The sequence below is a fragment of the Hirundo rustica genome, chromosome 5 (assembly GCF_015227805.2).
Source record: "Hirundo rustica isolate bHirRus1 chromosome 5, bHirRus1.pri.v3, whole genome shotgun sequence".
Taxonomy (NCBI): domain Eukaryota; kingdom Metazoa; phylum Chordata; class Aves; order Passeriformes; family Hirundinidae; genus Hirundo; species Hirundo rustica.
Genome location: NC_053454.1, coordinates 56,433,397 through 56,454,192, shown reverse-complemented (window position 1 = coordinate 56,454,192; position 20,796 = coordinate 56,433,397). Strand labels below are relative to the sequence as shown.

General features: G+C 41.3%; 1 protein-coding gene across 13 annotated transcripts in view; it reads right to left on the bottom strand.

Moving 5' to 3' along the window:
• ARHGAP24 (Rho GTPase activating protein 24) overlaps positions 1 to 20,796 on the bottom strand; it is a 259,095-nt gene that overhangs the window by 3,019 nt on the left and 235,280 nt on the right. For all 13 annotated transcript variants that reach the window (XM_040064711.1, XM_040064712.1, XM_040064710.2 and 10 more), the window contains 5 exons: positions 15,243 to 15,450; positions 4,998 to 5,130; positions 4,201 to 4,274; positions 3,669 to 3,790; positions 4 to 1,078 (listed from right to left, as the gene is read on the bottom strand). In XM_040064711.1, coding sequence (XP_039920645.1) covers positions 4 to 1,078; positions 3,669 to 3,790; positions 4,201 to 4,274; positions 4,998 to 5,130; positions 15,243 to 15,450 — 1,612 coding nt within the window. The remainder of the gene's footprint in view (positions 1 to 3; positions 1,079 to 3,668; positions 3,791 to 4,200; positions 4,275 to 4,997; positions 5,131 to 15,242; positions 15,451 to 20,796) is intronic.

Sequence of the window (20,796 nt, the reverse complement as noted above, 5' to 3'; positions counted from 1 at the left end):
TACCTTTTTATCCTTGTCTCGTATTCTAGTTTTTGCTTGGCCATTTCTTGCTTCAAGCTGGACACCAGGCTGTGCAAAGCACTGTGGTTGTTGGTACTGCTGGGCACAAACGTTTCACTGTTATCGCTGCTGCTGGTGGCTCGGCTGCTATGGCCCCCCACACTCCTCCTGTCACTTTTGTTCTCATAGTCACCCGGGTTAGAGAGGTCTTCGTGCGGTGGCCCTTCCAGCACAGAGTCTTCAAAGTTACCTGCATAAAAGTCCTGCTCAGGGCAGGTGGTGGTGGATGAGCGACAGGAGTTGGAGTGCTCCGGGAGGGATATTTCACACGAGGACGTGGACCAGGTGGCACTGTCCACACTCTGCTTGTCATCAGAGTTCACCATAGAGAACTGCTGGTGGACATTGTCGTAGGTGGAGAGCCTGTTGTGCTGGCCTGACTCGCCCACCGACGGCTCCCTCTGCTTGTTGTCCCTCAGGGTGACGTAGCCGTTGGGCACCCATCCCGGGCTCCGGCTGCCCAGGGCGCTGCTGTGCCCGTCGGTGCTGGACACGCCCATGCGCACCCCTCCGTTCTGCACGCTCTGCGTCCCCATCTTGGTCACCGGCCCTTTCAGCGACGACGTTCTCCTGGCTTGCAGGGAGCAGTTTGGTAAGGTCTGGCTCTTCTCCGGGCCCTCCACAGAGCTGCTGAAGGACCCGTTGGTGACTATGCCGCTACCTTTATTAAAAGCAGGATTTTTTTTCACCATGAGTGGCGGGCTCCTGGTGACATCTGGTTTCTGGATGCTGTTCCTGGGGCTATTTGTCTTGCTGCCTGGCAGAGCAGTTGGAGACTCACAGTCCACGGCTCCCCTTTGGGGAGACTCGGGGGTGTCCCAAGAGCAGCGCCTCACTGCCGTCTCCTTGGTATTGTTGTTCTCTTTGTTCTGTAGCTGCCCTGCAGGGGTTTTCTTTGGAATTTCGTTGTTGTTGTTGTTGCACACCTCAGGCCCCATCTGAGGGTCTATATCCTTGGGAAACAGTTCCTCATGTTTGCTAATCATCACTGACATGAGCTGCTGGACTACCACTGTACCTGAAAGGGGACAAGAAGCACGTGCTTGTGAATGGCCTGTTTTATTTAAGGCATAAATATATTTTATCTACCAGATTCCAGAAATACTTAACAAACATTCAGCTTATACAAACATTGACACAATGCATCCATCTGTGTAACACCCTGAATGTTTAACAAGGCTGAGGTGCCTCTTGGCTACGGGGCCACATCAGCATTCTCTCTTCCTTCCATCACACCAAGCCAGCAAGGCCTCACAGACCCCTATAAACAATGGGAACACTTGTAAAGAAGCTGTTACCGTGACAGCAACTGCATCCCATGAAGACCACAGGAGGAGATAATGAGCAGAACATGGTAACATCATTCTAAACGATGGCTTTCCACTCAATGTGGCGAACATTATACATCCAAAGTCTCATTCTGGCACAGCACTTGTCTTTGGTAGTTTACCAGCAAATGGGCAGGCAAGAGATTTGCACTGCTGGAACAGACATTTTAGCCCTCTGAAGCAAAACAGTGCAGTAATGAGACAGAATTAATTTAATGTGAATGCATTTAACCACTACATGGCGAGACTATATGCAGCCAGAGAACTATGCCACATTATAGCACACGTTGGAAGTAATGTAGGACCACAGCTTGCTGCTTCTTGATGGCCACCTTTCCTCTAAAAGAACAGCCCCTTGGTGTGCACACCACTTGACTGCACTGTAATTTACGCACTAGCACTTAGAACTGGACTTGGCACCATAAAGATGTGCAACTCTACTTTGCTAAGCACACCCTCATTAAGGTTTATTAAGAATAGTTCAGGAACAAGGTCAAGGTAGTTATAATGACCACCTCATTTTTAAACCGTTAAAAAGCTTTCAGAGGCATGCTGTGCTCTATCAATCAATAAATTCCCACTGTGCAGAATCATTTCACTTCAACTCCTTTATAATCCTTTGGATTTTATATCCCACCCTTTTAAAACACAAGTACCAAGAGTCAATGCAACGTGGATATTCAACAACTTTTTTAGGTGTTCTCACTTGTTTGTTTGCTGAGGGAAAATGATACTTTAGAACTAGAGAGTAGGAAAATTCACTGAGCTAATCCCCTGGCACACTTAGCTGCATTCCTTCCGAGAACATTACCTGTTGTGTGCAGAACTTTACTATAAACATTGCTTTGTCCTCAGGCAACTTTTATGACTACATTTGACAGGAAAAAATTTCCCCGTGGCTGGAATTCTGAGAGAAATCTCTGCTGAATCAAACAAAACCAACTCCTCATCCCCATCATAAAGATATGGTTCCTCATAGCTGCATGTTTTATTTTGAATGATTGTGCAAGAAGAGCACTCTGTATCTTCCGAAAGGCAAAGAGAAATGACAAAGGTGGCCAAGAGCACCAATCAATGTGTAGTCTTTGAACAAGGTCCCTAGGCATTTAGATAGGTGTAGCCCAACTGCAAATCAGCACTGTCTTCTGTCAAATCTTATAGTTATGCTAGAAAGAGGTCATAAATCTATTCCATCAAACTGATTTCTCATTAGTTAAAAAAGTGTATGTGTTTTCCTACAGAGAATGTAGCATCCACTCCATTTCCTACAACAGGCACCATCATCTTAATCCTAGAGCTCTTGGTAAGCAGGCTGGAGAATTACTCAGACAGTGTTCATAGATTTCATACATGATTTGGAAATGCCATGTTTCTGTTCACAACAGCAGAGTCATTGTCATAAGAATTGTCATAAGAATTAAAAAGAAGGAGAAAAAGTAAGGCTTCAGAAAAACAAGCAAATGAACAGAGTGTAGAGGGAATTGTATCTGGGAAGAGAAAAAGTATCATACTCACAGGAAAAGAATAATTCCATACACTATCAAATAAACTACGACAACTCCATTTTTTTGATTTTTCAGTGCACAGCCTGTGTACAGCCCTAATTTTTGAGAAAGTTGAGTAAATCCTACACATTAAACAAAATATGTTTGATGGCAGAAAAGGCATCGTGTACTTCCAGCAGAGTTGCATGAAGATTAAGACAAAGGAAGGCAGACTTTCCTTCCTAAGACTAAGATTAGAAGGAAGTCATAGGAGGACATTGTCACATCCATATTTTTGTCTTAATTGCAGAAAAATGCTCTAGCTGAACATGGCTGTAAATGAGAGAATGCAGCTGGTAAATTGATTCCTGTTGTTCAGGAAGGCATGTAATATACAGCTGCCTCGTGGGGGTTCTACATGGGTCACTGCAGCGTGAACCTGAGCTTTTCCTTGTCCTCAAGCACCACAGGTGAAATATTAACTGCACTCCAACTGCATGTGCTGAGTAAGAACATGCCATGCTTGCAGAATTTTTGAGAGAAAAGGCCTGTGTTTAGTGAAACTGCCAAGGCAGAACGATCTCCTGCAAAGTCTGTTTGCAATGCTGCACGTTTCAGTACCTTTCACAGTAACTTGAAAGATTTAACCCAAAAATCTCATTCAGATTGAAAATTTTTGTCTCTATATAACAGACATACAGAACTTACTGCACATACTGCATGGACTGGTATGTGCTGGTAATAAACCTAAAGATATTTCTCCTTTTCTCTAACAAGTTATGAACAGTAAGCTCACCCTCCATGATAGTCAGAGGATCTTCTACTTTGGGGCGCAGGATGTTGGGGCCAAAAACTGTAGCCAGGTTTTGCACACTCATCTTGTTTACACCTGAATATGACTGGACTTCATCAAGGAATCTGTGGGGAAGAAAGAGGTCCTTAAGGAACATGCAAGGAGGAAAATTAGAAAAAAAAAAAAGTCAAATAATGTGATTGTTTCTTAACATAGTTTAGCTACTGTATTGCAAATGCAAACAAAGCCAATAACTGCAGTCAGAAATGGGAAAAGCAAGGTCCTATCAAGAGGACAGAATATATTCACTTATTTTCTTGCACTCCTTGCCTGTTTATGAAAGAAAAGTCACAATCTTAATAAAGCAAATTACTAATTAGTCATGCAGTAAACCTACCATTTTAGTACCTTCACTTGAGTTCTTCAGTCCTCCAAGTATGAGTAATGTTTTTCCTTTAGGGCACGTACACAGACAGGTCTGTCTGTCAGCTCACACTTATAAATACCATTGTGATATTCTGGCAAGAGCACTTACCTACAGATGTATTTCAGCAGATTGTAATTGACAGCTGGCAGGCTCTTCACTTGCTTCACCAGTTCTTTCATGCCCTTTAAGAGGTTTAAGGAAAAATAAAGAGTGAGTAGGTGCAATTTTTTAGTATCTTATCAGAGATTTTTTTTAAAATGTCAGCAGTTTCAATTACAAGACAACAGACACACTACTGAAACTGCAGCATTAAATACAGGTTATGATCAGGCATTCTGGATTAGACTAACATGGATTAGCTCTTGAAAAAAAATAAATATCTTGTCTTTATCATATCTTTTCTTTCATTCTTTCTCTTTTTGATCAGCAGCTCCATCCCTCCTGCTGATAACAAGGCTAAGCCTTCCAGGAACAGTTCTGGTTTGAACTAGCTGGCACATCCTACAGAAAGTACTTGGTTATTTCATCCAGTTCTGGTCCATACTAGATTCTGACTAATAAAAAACTCCTGATTTAACAGCAAGCGTTGAACAGCAACCATCAAGATCCTTCCTTTTATAGTTCAGAGTCTAATCCATGAAAATATACATGCCTTCCATGCAAAATGGAAGCTGTTGACTGCAATGACGTTTACTTGAACTGGATTCAGTGACATACAATACATACAGCTAAGGTTATGCCACACACCTTTACTGAGAATTCCCAAGGACCCAGGTGGCAACAATTTTCATACAGAACCTGCTTCAATTAATAGATGCTCATTTAAATTAGGACAACTGCCAGCTTCTCTCCTCCTGAAAACTGGAACAGCTTTTTATTTCATCTTACTCGAGTTACCAACTCACCGTTTCTTCCTCCTTGCTGAGCATTTTGGCACAGGAAAGAAAATCTTCGTATTTTGCATATGGTACGACTGGCTCTGGGAGCTCCCTTAGGTACAGCTTGAGCAGTGAAGCCACGGTGTGCACATCTGTGTTGCTGTTGGGGTGGAATACAAGAAGTCATTAATGTGAATCAGGATGATACTGTGAGACTGACAAGCTAAAACCTGCCACTTTTCCACTGTCACCCCACATTTTACTCATCAGTGATACACACATTTACAAACCCTACCTGTAATCTGTTTTTTTAAAATTTTTTTTGTCCTGTGAAGAACTCAGGACACCCATAGGCAAATGTCTGTCAATGCTAGTGATTTATTACCATAAATAATTACACATAAGGCCCTGTTTGCAGAGACAGGTATGGAGGAGATAGATCCTGCCTCTTGCTCATAAGCATCTCCCTTCAGACATGCAAAATTCATCTTAAATGACACTTTTCATTTTCACCTGAGCTAGAAACATGGCATTTACACACTGGGAATTTTTCTCCTACTAGAGACAGCCCCAGCTCTGAAAACGTGCCCAGTGTGTCTCAATTCCATTCTATCACCACGTCCTCTGCTACCAGTATTCCAGGAGCAGGTTTTAAAGGAAACTATATATACCACAGGTATTTAGTTGAAGTCTACCTACTGGAATTACAGCTCTTTCCCTGACATGCATCTTTTTCCTATGGGGTCCCACTAAATGACTACTGTGCCTTTTAGCTGTACTCTTACACTGAAAATCTGGCTATACTTTACACACAGAACCACAAACTCTGGGAAATGAGTTTTAGCTCTATCCTGTACCAACTAAGCTGAAGCACCAAACAGAAAATGTCTGAATGCTTGCAGAGCAGGTAACATCACAGTGCCAACAGTCAAAGATCTGATACATGTGTTTCCCACAACTGCCTTTGCAGAAATTTAAGGGTTTTTTGGATGCAGCTAGTAGGAGCCTCAGCTCTTTATCAGGCACACTAAAAGTAACAGAGGGAGAAGGATCCCAGTCACCAGTTCAGACAATGCAATCACACTTGCTTTAATGTTTCTGTGGTGTGTGAAGTTACACTCTGTTAACTTAGGAGTACTTATCTGAAAATAAGTAAGCGGAAATTAGATATAAGGCACAAGCTAGCATGAAGCAATCTCGCTTGCATTATGTCTGGCTCCATCCCTGGGTTTAGCTACTCAAGCATTTATTCAAATCCTTACTGGAATGTTCTACATGGTTTCCCTGGCTCAGATAAAGAATTGTACCACAAGCTGCTATCTTTCCCTCTGATTTCTGAAAAATCATAGAAGGAGGCACTTAATTTTGCTCATTTCATTAATAAGAAACAGAAAACGCACACACACACCTACAATGGGCATTATTATGTACTTTATTTTTCTTTGAAGACTTCACACACTGAGTATTTTTTTAAATTCACTGTGTCTCAAAAGGAGCCATTGGTATTTGACACATTTAAGCTTTGCTAGAGGTATGTTAATCATTATTTTGGAATAATCTGTTAAAACAGTAATGGCTTTTACTAAGTTAAATCTTAACAGGAATGGTGGGAACAACCTTAGAGTAATGTGGTATGGTATGTAAGAAGAGAGATTATAAGTACTGTATATGTTTAAATGCTCACCACCACTCAACTCCTCAAAATGAATGCGCAGAAAGCATTTCTATGTCCAACATGAATAATTCCCAGCCCAAATTTCAAAAAGCATTTTCTAAAGAAACTCTATAAAACACTAATGCAAACCCACATTTTTAAAGCAAGTCCAAATTCTAATCTCTTGACTGCAACCCTGTGTTGAAGAGTGGCTTGAATTCAAAACAGTGTTTACCTACCCCCCATACTTTTTGGATACATACATAACAAATGTGGGGAACTATTAGCATGAAACTAGGTATGATTGTACTCTTTTATGAGATCTCATATGCTAGATCAGATTTGGCCTCTAACCCTTCTGTTCCACCTATATGCTTTTTATTTAAACAAGGAAACTCCTCACACCTTGCTGAAGGACTTAACCACACTTTTACAGAATCTATTTGCATAAAACTGGAGAGGTCTTTCCAAAATACAAGAATCAAACAGGTTAAGTGAAGGAAATTATTGAAGAACAATTAGAAGCTGGCACACAGGTCTCTCAGTAAGGGGATTACACAGCAACATGATCCATTCTTTGTACTGCCAGGATCACGCTTCATGGAGTATGTAAGAATAATTTCACACCAGTCCTTGCTGTGGAACACTTGTTCCTAGAGGGCACAGCAGCTGAAGCATAAAAAGGCTGAAGAAGGGGACAGAAGCCTTGAAAATGAACGCAATTTATAAACTTTCTTTTTCCGGTGTGAAGTACTGTTATATTATTGCTGTGAGAGGTAAGCTGAGTGCCAAAAATTGTGGGTCTACCATGGAAAAACAGAGAGAGAGAAAGGGAAGGCAGGATGCTGAGGAGGAAGGGAACTGGGAAGTGCTGCTCTCAAATTAACTTCCTGAAGCACATGCTGCATTTACAAGTATATAGAAAGGTTTTTATAAGATGGGATTAGAAACTCAGGTCACAATCAGCAGACAGAGACACATATACAATATTTTAAACTAATTTTTCAATAATTATTATTCTTTTCTAAGGCAGTACCAGCGACTGCCACGAGATGGTGGGGTCGCAAAGTAAGATTTTGGAACATTTGTTATTTTTTTTCCCTTAACTGCACTGGACCACTTCTCAGGTTTTAAACTATCTGTACAGAAATTGCCATACATATTTGGGCAGCACAAACAAAATAAACGCAGTCTGTGCACACAGACATACTGCTTGCCAAGCTCTTTAAGAACTGTATTTTTAAATTCTTTATCAGCCTTTAGACAAAAACTAGTAACTTGCCTCTTTGAGTGCAACTGTGGGCATGAAAATGTTGATATTTTTATAAACAATGTAACTAAAGCACTCAGAATCTGAGACTTGTTTAGACCTCGCCACATAGTATTATTTTTTTTCACCTTTTGCTTTAAATTACAGGGAAAAAAAATGAAATGGCAGAACCCAGTCCGAATGCACCTGTATCTTGGGTGTTTTAGTCCACAAATACCACTAAGCACTTTTCAGCCATGGAAGATAGCTGTAGGTTTCAAAGGGGTGCTGAACCAGAGGACTGGTAGCATTTATTTGCCTTTTTAGTCTACAGTATTCCATCCACAGTCTAACTCAAACAGCAGCACTTTTATTTCTGCCTTGAGAATAACGGGTGTAGTTTTTAAAACATGCAGGCCTATGGAGGACCTTTTCCTCATGGACTTTTTTCAGTTGCAACTGATCAGCTTAAGACAGGGCAAAACTTCCCCCTTGAGCACTGTCCTTGCCTACATTCCAGAATCATTACAGCTACAGAAATTTAATGATTATACCTATCTTCATATTTCTTTCGCTATCTGACTGTGTAATATCAAAGTGTTTCATGATTACATGTTCATAATTAACATGATTAGAAGTATTCATTAATTTTTATTAAAATACAGTATGTCAATTCTGGCAGAAAATCCTCTGTTATCTAAATTAGAGCAACTCTCATTAACCGAGGCAGACTTTCTCCAAGAGCACAATTACGAGCTTGAAATGGGAATGACAAAGCACAAAGTGAGGAGTTGAATGTAACATTAAAAAGCAACAGCAGGCTGAGAAACAGCTATTTTGGCATGCTGCGGTGGGAGGTCTGAGAAAGATGACTTATCTCACCGAAATATTAATCCTGCATTCGTGGTGGTATTTCCAGAGCATCCCCCCTGCTCCAGCACAGTTCATGCAGAGGCACGACAAATGCAAATGTGTCCCAGCCTCTCCTTAGTCATCAGACTGCCCATATTCAAAGGCCCATTCATCTGAACTTTGTCATTAATATCTCTCACGGCGTTGCTGTTTGGACAGCACTTTCCTTTGTGATACCACAGACACCATGGAAGTGGCTGTCAGACCGATTACACTCCCTGGAGTTTTTCACTCTCTCTACCATAAACAATATCCCTGAAGCCCAGCAGGTCACCAGCAATCCAGGCATAACCCTCGCACTCAGAGCGGCAGACAGCGTGCTCGGAGAGCTGGAGTCAGCGCTTCGGAGCACAAAGCCAACGAGCCCCTCATAAACTCCCCGGGAGGAAGCACGAACAAGGCAAGGTCACATTACAGAAAGATTAATGCCATGCCAAAAATAGCTCTAGATCATGATGGCACATAAACAGTTTGCACGAGGAACAAACAGTAGGGAGCAACAAGCTGTGAGGCTATAACTCAATTTAGGAGTCCTGGTAATAAAACAAAGGAGAACATTACAGTTTGCGTACCAGTCTGACTGATTTTGGGAGACAGGCTTCGGTCCAGAAATTCAAAGGTCAGGTTAACTTAACGTGCTATGTGATTTTTCTTCCCCTACGTGGGTATCTTCAAAGCATTACTCTAGATAATTTTCCTACATAATGCAGAGATCTAGTACAAGCAGTCCTGTGCCTCATTTAAGTTGTAGGCAGATTAAATTCTGCCTACAACTTGTGAAGCATATATGAAAGCATATACCGGTCTGGCTCTAGTATAAGCTAACCACTGATCTCTGTTCTTGCTTTTTGGTTTAGATAGAGAAATAAACCAAACCTATCTTGCTCCTTTGTCCTTGTGCTCACCATTTTTACAAAGCATGCCACCTTCCACAGTCCACAAGGAATAGTGAAGATTGGCAGACTCCATTTCCAAGTTAGATACCAACCGCGGTGATTGTAACAGCAGTCAATTTATGCAGGTTTATAAAGGCTTTAAAAACAGCAATGAAGACAGCAATTTAGGACAAAGGAAAAGACAAACTCTATAGGGAAGGATGTTAAAAATTACTTCCAAAAATACAGACCCTTAAAGAAAGAGACACAAGTGCTTTCAGGTAAGGTGAGCAGAGGTCCAAGAAACAGATGGGTTCCCTCTAGGAAGAAGATCTACCAGCTCCACTGAATATACTACTAATTATTTTCTCTTGACTGAATATACTAGTAATTATTTTCTCTTGATAGATAGTTCAGAAAAACTGTTAAGTTTCTCAAAGATTTTTCAGGGACTGCAAGCCTAAGTAAAAACATGGAAACCCACAACAAATAACCTACCTGTTCTTGCTTACTGGAAGAGAAATCCATAAATTTTGCAACCCAGGTAAGAATGCTTGAAAAAAATCACTCTCAAGACCTTGCACATGGTAACAAAATGTCACCCTTTCTTAAAGGTGACCATGGCTATCTAAGAAATCATTTGTCTCTGGCAAATGGAATACATAGCTGCCCTTTTTAAAATTATTTTTCTTTTTTAATCAGAGCTGACAAACCAACCATTTCTGAAACTGAAATTCATGCAAAGTAACTACAAACGTTCATTCACTGCCAATAACTAAAACCACTCCAAGGACACCAAACCCAACTAAAAACACAACAGGACACCAATTAAATTGGTTCAATGACCCTTGCATCACACTAGGCATGTCTCCTAATGTGTATTTAACTGCTAGACTAGGTCTTTAAGTTGTGCCATATGCAGAGGTTATTTCTGTTAGCTGGTTAGAATAAGGGCTGGAATTGGAAAGGACGTGGAAGTGGGTCCAGAGGCATAGCTGATGATGAGATTGAGAGGATCAGGGAAGAAAGTCTGGAACTGGCAGGAACAAACAGGAATTTTCACAGGCCTAAGGCCATTTGTATTTGGCAGGAACAATGCTTTCGAGTAAAGACTTCATTTCAAACAAAAATGTGGAGTTTTAGGGATTACTACACTTTACCAGTAGGAAGGAATATAAAGCCCTTTCTTTGTGGGAAATTATCTGCTTCTAAACAAATTCTTATGTACTGGCTTGGATCTGTAAAACAAAGAACAATTTTTACAACCAGTGTTTTCTACTTGCCATCTGCACAGCGCCAGTGCAGACTGCAGCCCCACTGAGACACGTCTCGTTCCCTGCATTCACCAAAATTTTAAAGCATTCTTTGCCTCTGGAGGAGAAAAAGAATTGTGCATGCGCTCCTTCTCACCTCAACCTCATCACTGTCTTATTTTGCTTCAACAATCCCAGTGATTAAACGCACAGGAACACAGCAGTTTGACATTCTGGATTACTTGGCTCCAGTGAATAACAGTTACCATTTGCCAGCTATCAGACATTGCCACTTAGGTATCCCTTTTTCTCAGCTGATTGCAAGGATGACCAGAGCAGTACCATTTTGTCCTATCATACACTGTATTCTTCCTTAGAGGAATTCATACTCATAAGAAAATGTTTTGCTAAATATGCATTTATGTGAGAATATGCATATTCTCTCTTGTGTGTGCTCACAAATGCTGGCAGGTGAGCTATGTAACTTTTAAACTCTCTGAACTACTAACTACATACATAGTAATAGTTCTGAAAATCCAAGCCACACACATCAATCACATTTATTTTTTTATTAGTATTCTTTTCAGTGACATTTCAAATACTTTTTCTCCCTGAGCAATCTTATCTCCCATGTCATCCGGTAGTAATTGTGGTGAACAGCAGATGGAGAGAGGCAATATAAAAAGAGAAATCCAGTTTTGTACCCCTGCTAGGTAAAAACTGAAGAACAAATCCTTATGCAATTTTCTTTATGCAGTGCCATATTCTCTGTGCTAATTTCACGGAACAAATGGTCATAATTCACTTTGTGTCATAACAAATGCATGATTTGTAAAGGAGGTGAGGGACTTTGTAAGTAAAACGTAAGCCACACAAGAAGAAAAAAGCAAATACTCCAAGGGCAAAGAAAACGGGATTCCTGGAGGGGGCAATTTTACACAGAGGTGGAGTTGTACTGGAAATACCAAGGATATTTCAAATAGTAGCAAGCATGAGTGATTGCCTAATTGCACTGCTAGTTCCTTAAAGCAAATTTCACAATATGTGCAGATACATTCAGAGGGAGTGAGGTATTTATTGATTTTTGTTTCTAAACTGACACACAATTTTGAGGCACTGTGTTTTTCTTCACATGAAAGGCCTCAGCAGTTTTCAGCTGTAGCAGCTACACCTCACCTTCCTAATACTGCAAGAAATGATGATGTTCCAGTTTTTATAAGAGGGGGCCTGGGGTGTTAGATGTTTCAGATCAGACATAGGATTTTCTCAGTCTGTGAGACTGAAAAATTTTAAACACTCGTTCCATCCTCATCCACGATTTTCAGCAACGTTTTAGTCCAACCATAAGATCAAGATCAAAATTAGTAAGTGAAGGGTTTTTTCCGCTCTGTTTTTATAACTGACTTCAGTATTGGAACACCCAGCAGCTGAACTCTGGGTCAAAGAGCAAATCTGTGCCCCTGAACTCCATCTCTCAGCACCTGTATGGTGATTTAAGGTGTGCAACCATTTTAAAACAGAGATGACATTTGAAAGGAGTACTAACCATGGGTGTATGATCTTACCTTTAGTTTTGCTTTTAATTCTATGTTATATATTTTACTGAATCAGCTATGAAGGCATAAAAAGAAGAATTATTTAACAGCAATTTATCACACAGAAATATACACTAGCCTAAACGTATTTCAAAACATCTTCATGTGTTCTGAAGTCTTTGGCTGACTGAGGTGCACTTGCCTGTAGGCAAAATGTGAGTATGAAAAATGGCAAACCCCTCAAACATCAGCTCTTTGTGTTAGTTCCAACACCGATGACAGCAGCCAGTCTTTCTCCCTGCCAGAGCCAATGACCCAGCACAGCTACGGAAGTGTGACCTGTTTTCCATTGTGTTCCATGCCCCAGGAACAGAAATGCCAGCTCAGCTCTAACTACAAAATCTCTGTTTCTATTGATCTAAATTAATAGAAAGAACCTAGGTGGATGTCGCATGATGTGACTTTTGGCTAGTAGTAACATGTAATTACATACTAAACACAGCGGATCTAGAGGTTCACAAGAAAAAGCAAGCATGGCTGCCTAAATATATGTGTTTTTTTCTTTCTCTACGGCTCTTTTCATATTGTGGCCACTTTCCAAGAGCTCAGCTTGCCAAACAGGCTGCATCAAACCCGGAGCCCATGCTGCTGTTCAGCACAGTGAAAAGTTACCCCAAACCAAGGTCATCACACAGGTACTCTATAAATACTGCAAAATGTACTCCACCTCAGGAGTCTAGAAATGGAAAAACAGGTTAGAGCAGAAAGTAGATGCCCAATGGAAACGATTCAGAGATCAGAGCAGAGTTTATGTCTGCTTGACTTCTGGACCACTGCTATACCTGAATCACACCTCTCCAAACTCAAACGTGAAAAAGTAAACAGGAAAAGCACCCTGTGCAAGACATGGGGACGTACAAGGTCAGTGCTGAGCTTCAGAAGCAGAACTGCGGGACCAGTGGTTTATAGGCAGCTCCTGCTGATGTTTCTAATTGCTAGAGTCAAAATTACGTGCATCCTTCACAGCAGTAGCATGTAAAATCTCTTCTCCTTTTCATCTGCTAAAGCTCAGCCAGCATACCTGTTCATGGGGCTCATTAGTCTGTGCTACAGATGCTGCTCGATAACCTTGAAAAAAAAAATGAGTGCGGCTGAGCCCTGGTCTCATTTGTTTGGAGCAGTTAGAACTTGCGCACTTGCTTCAAGCTGTACCTCTCGGCAGGGTGTTCAGTACATCGTCTTCCCACAGCTCAGGGTGGCTTGTTTTCTCAGGCATTTCCTCCACAATTATTTGGTTTACAGGCACAGAAAAAATAACCTTTTGTTTCTGCCACTTGCCTAATCTTTGGCAGAGACAGACGTTATCAGTAATATTTATTATAATGTCCAAGTAAGGAAATGTACTCAGTAGATGGTTCTTTACCATTTTTAAATAAGCTACATGGTATTTGAATAGTGAAGGAACATGCCATAAACATTCATCAGCTGACTTAGTCACTTCCCAGAGTCGTCCGGCTCCATAAAGCCATTTACTCATCAATTCTCCTAACTCACCTTCAAACGAGAAATGAATAAACCTTATAGGAAGACAAGTCACTTTTCCAGAGCATTATAAATTCTCAACTTTTCTTTTAAAGTGAGGGTCCGGACTGAGGAAACTGTTGGAGATGAAAAACCATTACAGGTGTCTGCCTTCTGTGCATCTGATGCACAAACCTTCAAGATTAATGAAACTGCTCGCTTGACAGAAACAGGGAATGGAGGCACCTAAATGATTTCCAGCAATCAGGTTTGAATTATGGTGTGTTGCTGCACTAAAAAATCGAGCTACACTTTCCTTCCTGTTACTTGGATTGCTATCAGACAAAGGTCTCCCATAATAAATGCAATCTGCCTCTTCCTCCTAATTCCCATTGGGCCCCCAACTGCAGTGAACATCCCAATGCCACTGTGGGGGTGTGTTATGGATGTCACTTAGGGCACATGCTGAGGACAGCCACTGTTTCCTTGAATTTGAATTTCACGACCTTTACACTAATTCTGGTCAGAGTTAAAAAGTCTACGTGGCACTCATAATCCACTCTTCTGTCTCTCCAGTTGCACACTCTGGATGTGTGACTACTGCTGTCAATGCTTACAGGAAGACCAGGACAAAAATCACAGGAGACTACTCTGCTTACAGGAGAGTAAAGTCATACCCAGCTGTGTGAACGGGGCCAGGTTTTCCTTGGCCCAGAAACTCTCATTAGCTCTGTAAAGCTGCATAAATATTGGAACACAAATCAGACCTGGACCCTCAAGACCACACAGGTTTGTTTTTATGGTCAGAGTGACTTTTATTATAAGACCAAAGGCCCAAAATTATAAAGAAATGCATGAAAGTATACTTCCCTTCCAGTGAGTTTTATAGGTAACAGAACACACAGAGATTGGTGATAACAGAATTTCCTCCTTTGTGGAACTGACTAAATGCCAGCATCACCACTGCATTTCAAATGATATTAAGATCAAGGCAATCCAGATACTTTTGATTAAGCCAAAACATTAGCAATACTTCTCCTAACCAACTCTTCACAAAAGGAAATTCTCCAGAAATGCTTTGAAATCAGACATCAAAGTCAGAACAAAAAAGAAGACATTTCAGAGTGGTAATAGGAAACACACAGAGAAACCTACAAAAACACGTCATTCTATCTGCTGCTGCCATGTGCTTTACAGCACTCTGGGTCAGCCAGCCCAGCACACCGTGTCCTGCCTCGGCTGCAGGGAGCGGGGAACAGCTGGAGGGTTTTACCTGTCAAAAGACGGCTTCTCTCCACAGTCAAACGCATCCTGCAGCTCCTTGACGAGATTAGCCTGCCCAGGCAGCCGGAAAAGGCCTTCTTCCTTCAGCCCCCGCTGTCGGATGAAGTCCACGCACTGCTCCACCAGCATGGGAGCCAGGCGGTTCCCATAGCGCTTCTCGTACCGGACAGTGTCTTCCAGCTTCTGCCCAAAAATACCTGCACCAGAAAGAGACCTCTGACTCAGGTGAGCATCATAAACACCTCTGAAGAGCCCACGCCTTCTGTTACAACCCACGCAATTTGCAGGTCATTTAAACGCCTGGAGAATCAACCTACTCCTTTCTTAAGAATAAAATGCTCAAGTTCACCATTGACTCTCTTCTGGAAATACAGTGCTGACGTATATTTCCAACACTGCTCAAAAGCACTATTTAAAATAGAACACTGTAAATTATTTGCGAGACCACAGGCGCAGAAAACACAGAAATAACACAAACAGGATCTTCTGTCACACAACTTCTGATTCAAAAGTGATGCGTATCTCCATCTTTTTTGGTTAATGCCTAGTTATTAAGTATCTCCCGTATCAGTTCCAAGGACATATAAACATTATCTGAACACATGGAGGGAAAAATATTTATAAATATAACTCAGCATTTTGTCGCTACTAAATGAAATTATTTTGCTCTCCAAATAGACAATGATAAATCCATTATGAATTACCAACTGCCTTATCACCATCTGCTTTAGCAATAATAAATTTTGTGTACAAAAAGAAGTTCCAGATATGAAAGGTGAAATATGTCAGATGAACTGCAGGAAACCTGAATTCATCCTTAAGCTCAGAAGAAAATGGAGGCATTTTGACAGACTTAATTTCAACCCTGATCTGAGGGCAGCAGTGCTACCACTGGAACGACAGCTACTCTTTACAGCTTATTTTGCCTTTCCTTTCAAAGTGCAGAGCAGCACAATAATGTTCAGGCATGTCATCTGTGCTGGAAGCTCTCTCTTGAGACCACCTCTTGCTGAACAGAACTAGGGCTGTAGCAAGGCAATCCAATTTCTATATATAGCAAGACAATGAATAGTTCTAAGGCAGTCACGATCAGAAATTAAAGACCAGATGACTACTTCACTTTTGCAATGACATACACTGTAAAGTATTAAAAAAGGCATTAAATTGTGCCCTTCACTGAGCACGCTGCTCCTGCTGGTTTAAAAATATAAAATATTCAAGAAGAAAAACAGAGTTGTTTTGGTTTGCGCTTTCTAAAAAAAGCCCAAAATTGAGCTAGACAGCTTTTTATTTTGACCTAAAAACTTAATTCACCCATAGATTACAATTCAGATTGAAGCATCCATCCGGGTTACCTTTAATGTGTACGTTTTTCTTTAACAGAAAGGTAACTTACACCTCAGTTGTAGGTAGGACAGTTGCCTTGCAAATGCTCAAGGATGTAGGGCAAGTCTCAAGTTAACTGAAAGGTCTGGGGTTTGTAGTTAAAAGCAATTATTTTTACTGTAGTAAAGGAAGTAACTGGAGAGAGTAAATGATGTCCTGCTAAGACATCCAGAGAGCCTCTGAGATGCGGTGTATTTTGTGATTTCCATGGTACCCACACTTGGGAATGCCAAAACCAGCAGTAGGTAAGGTAGATGAACATCACACAGTCGTTCCTTATTAGCTCTCTTTTTGATGTGGTACAAAACCCAAAGCCCAACAATTAGCAGTTAAAGAAGGAATTCTTGTAATTTCAGAGTCAAGCTTAGAAGAATACTGACTGATGTAGCACCCACAAAGTTCAGGGCCTTGAGGCTGGCAGAGGAGTTAAGTATGCTAGGTATGTTTTCTCAATTCTTGCATACCTTCCTAACCTCCTGAAAAGTGACGATGGGGATGGGAGGAGTATTAACTGAATTTATGTTTCCTGTATTTTTCCAAATTAAGAGTTGCAGCTGGTCAACACAAAGAAAATCCTCAAGTCCTTCCATTTGCTACACTCTCCTCAAAGGAGTGGAATTAAGGAGGAAAGTCCACTGAAAGTCAGTTAAGGAATCTGTGTGATTATGGGAGTCTGAGGATTTCAAAGCTGTTAGTACACGAGAAGGCTGCACTTCAACGCCCCCCAGTCTGTCCCTTCTCCCAGCTGAACAAGCCTCATCTTCTCTGCCTCTCCTCAAAGGGCAAGTGTTCTAGCTCCTCAACCTTTTAGTGATCCTTTGCTCAACTCATGTTAGTATAAACTCCATCTCCTGGTTTGGGTGGGTTTTTGTTTGTTAAAGGATACAGTATTTGGAATGTGGTCTAAAAAATGCTAAGCAGAAGCCACTTTCCTCCTTCTGCTAGCTCTGCTCCTGCTGATACTGCCCTACTACTGTCAAATCTTCCTTGCTGCCAGGTCCACTGCTGGCTCGTGTCCAGCTTACCTCCCCCAGGGCACCCAGGTCCCTCCCCAGAGCTGTTTCCCTGGGGTTATTCCTTCTTAGGTGCAGGACTGGGCCATCCTACTCTAGTTTGCCCCATGAACATACAGCCTAAGCCTCCTTGCAAGAACACATGAGATGCCCCGGCTTTAAACACAAGACTTTTTGCCTCTTTTCAAACAAAATACAATAGGATATTCCAATTACACCACTACAATGTACACATAATTACAATACATGCCCACTGACAGTACAATTAGCAGGAATAAGCTTTCTCCTACTGGCTGTATCTTCTTCTCACCATGCTAACGTTCTTTAATCAGTAATGTGCACATTGCAGCTTCCATTTGTAGGAGAAAGTTCTTAGACCTACCAGAGTGCTTTGGAACTCCTATTAGTAATGACACTACAGCCAAAATATACCACTTTCTATTAATACATTTTGTGGATGCTGCCTTTTTTTTTGTTCATTTTAAAATTGGTTTTCAAAGCACATCTAATAGATAACGAATAAAATCAGAATAAGGGCATTTTGTGCAGCGGGAGCAAAAACGCTTACTATATTATAATGAATTGCTGATGCACCACAACACAAAATGTACTGAAAACAGGTGGGAACCAGAAAGCACTAAGATGTCTGTAACTGAAATTAAACACTATTTTTCAATTTGTTTGGTACTGGAATTCATCTCAGGCAGGCTTAGGTGGGTATCTAACTGTAGGTTGAACAAGATTCTTCAAAGGAAGCATTTCCTCTGCCTAACAAATATGGAACACTGCACCAGGCAGCATTTGGCCATGAAATTAATCAGTCATGACAAATCTGCACAAATATTGACTTGAAGTTACAGACTTGCTGATGCCTTATGGCAAAGGTACTCTGTTGCCAGGGGCAGAAGGGGCAGAAACGTGACAACTCTGCTTCCACATCATGTTGCCATAGCTCCTACCTGGCTCATCATCCTGGTGTCTCCTGGGTAAAGTCTACCTTCTTCCACTGCCCCTCTCTAATGTTTTTATCCCCTCCCATGCCACAACTAACTGCTACAGAGCTGCTGCAGATGAACACTTTACAAGCATTAAGAGGTTGACTATTTGGAAGCAAAACCATTCCTGTGAAAACTGCAGTTCCGTAATGTTTGGCAGAGAAAACGATGAACACTATCATCTGTAATTGGTAACTACTTGCACCTCCTTTACAAAGAAAAAAGACAGTCAAAGTTATGGAGATTAGATTATAACCAAAATCACGGAGATAATCTCAAATGCTGTTTCTTAAGAGTCAATCTCCACTACAGTAACTAAACAAGAACATCTCTGTTGGAGAAGGAAGTAAAAGAGAGCCCTCATAACTCATGTCGTAATCCAAACTCAAGTGGCTCCTCCTAAATCTCAAATCCAGTAATGCACAGATGCATGCAAGAGCTGACCCATGGCTTGGTTTATCCTTGGGATAGGGTACCACTGGAGAAACAAATCAACAGGAAACCATGAGATTCAGCATGGCACTGGTTTGGCTTCCCCACAGCTGGTGGAAGGCAGGGAAATGCACAGGATCCAGTTCTGACCAGTCATTAGATTTAATCAGCAGAACTGCTTTTTTCAGAGAGCCCTTGCAGGTCTGTGAAGCTATATCCAATTAAGCCAAGATCACGCATAACATCAAAGAGAAAAATCACATGCTAGCAAAGGGCATGCTGAGCAGTTATTCATTAACTAGAACATTCCCGTGGCAGTTTTGTAAACACTTTGAGAAACCGAGTTTCCATGCTTAACAGATACCCAGAAACCTTAAGAAAAACACCACAGTGCTATATGCAAATTCTGTATATATCTTCTCAAGAGCTGTGGAAGCACTGTGGTTATTTTTCACGGTACATAGTCACAGTTAGAGTATGGCCTTAAAATCTAAGAATACCATTAGTCAATGATTTCCTCAGCTAACTGAACACAGGCAGGTATCACGTCTAAATTCCACGGACTTCTGATTCAGGAGGAAAAAAGGAGAAAAATCTAGGTGGCCATTCTGCCACTTTTCTCCATAAGGAACGGCTTGAAATAAGGAATATCTCAAAAAAGCCCTCCTGCCACTCTAGATCTACCAGAGCACACACATTCAGTGAACCAGAAGGCTTCAGACAGCAAAAGGCACTGAGGACTGATGTTCTCATAGATGGCCCACACCCGTACATGTGCAGCAAAGGACCAAGGGATCCTGGTGCTTCCGAAACAAGTTCTGGTTTCATGGGCTGTACTGATCAGAAAGGGTCAGTTAAGGTTAAAGGAACTGATCTCAGCTTAGAATCTGGATGCGAATTTTAAACAGCTCTTAATTCTTCATCAGTAATTCATTGACAGAAAATAACAGATCGGAAGAATGGCTTTCAGCAGCGAGGCTGGGAACAAAGGTCCTGGAATAACACAAAGAACATGGCCACATAACACCTAATAAGGAGTTTTTAATTATTATTTCACATCAGCTTTCTGCTCAGATGTTCCCCAGCAGTAAGTGCTGCTTTGAGTGGATCAAAGGGATTATTTTCTTTTTCTCTACGGAATTTTGTAATGTACAGGAGAGAAAAAACCCCACCAAAACTAATCGTAGCAGAATTTTGTTCATGCCTGAAAAATTTTCTTCTCTTCAAGACTTTTCCCAACCCCAGAGTCAGTGTGATGCTGGCAGTAGAGAAGGTAAGAAAAACTCCCACTCTGGAGTTTAGAACATTTGCACACCCCAATAACCTGCTTGCAAAAATAACTCTGATACAAGAGCAGAATTAGATACAGGAGAGGAAAGGAGACAATCTTGAAAACATCACTAGGAACTTGTCACAGCTGATGACATCAGAGCCTGCACTATTTCCCTGGCAACAGCCAATGCCACCTCCTTCTCCACAACTCTGCCCACCGAAACTCACCACATTATTGAATGTTCTCACCATGGCATGCCTCCTCAGATACTGCTTTCTCCACTGACCCTGCATGTTCTCTATGGAAGTTCCTGTGGTGGTACTTAAATAGAGAGCATCTGCTTCAAGCTGGAGTTTAAAGATGTTGGGCTCCGTCTCTGTTCAGATGCTGCCCTCTGAGCTTTGACTGCTCCTATGATATGACCCCCAAACCCCAGAAGTCTGG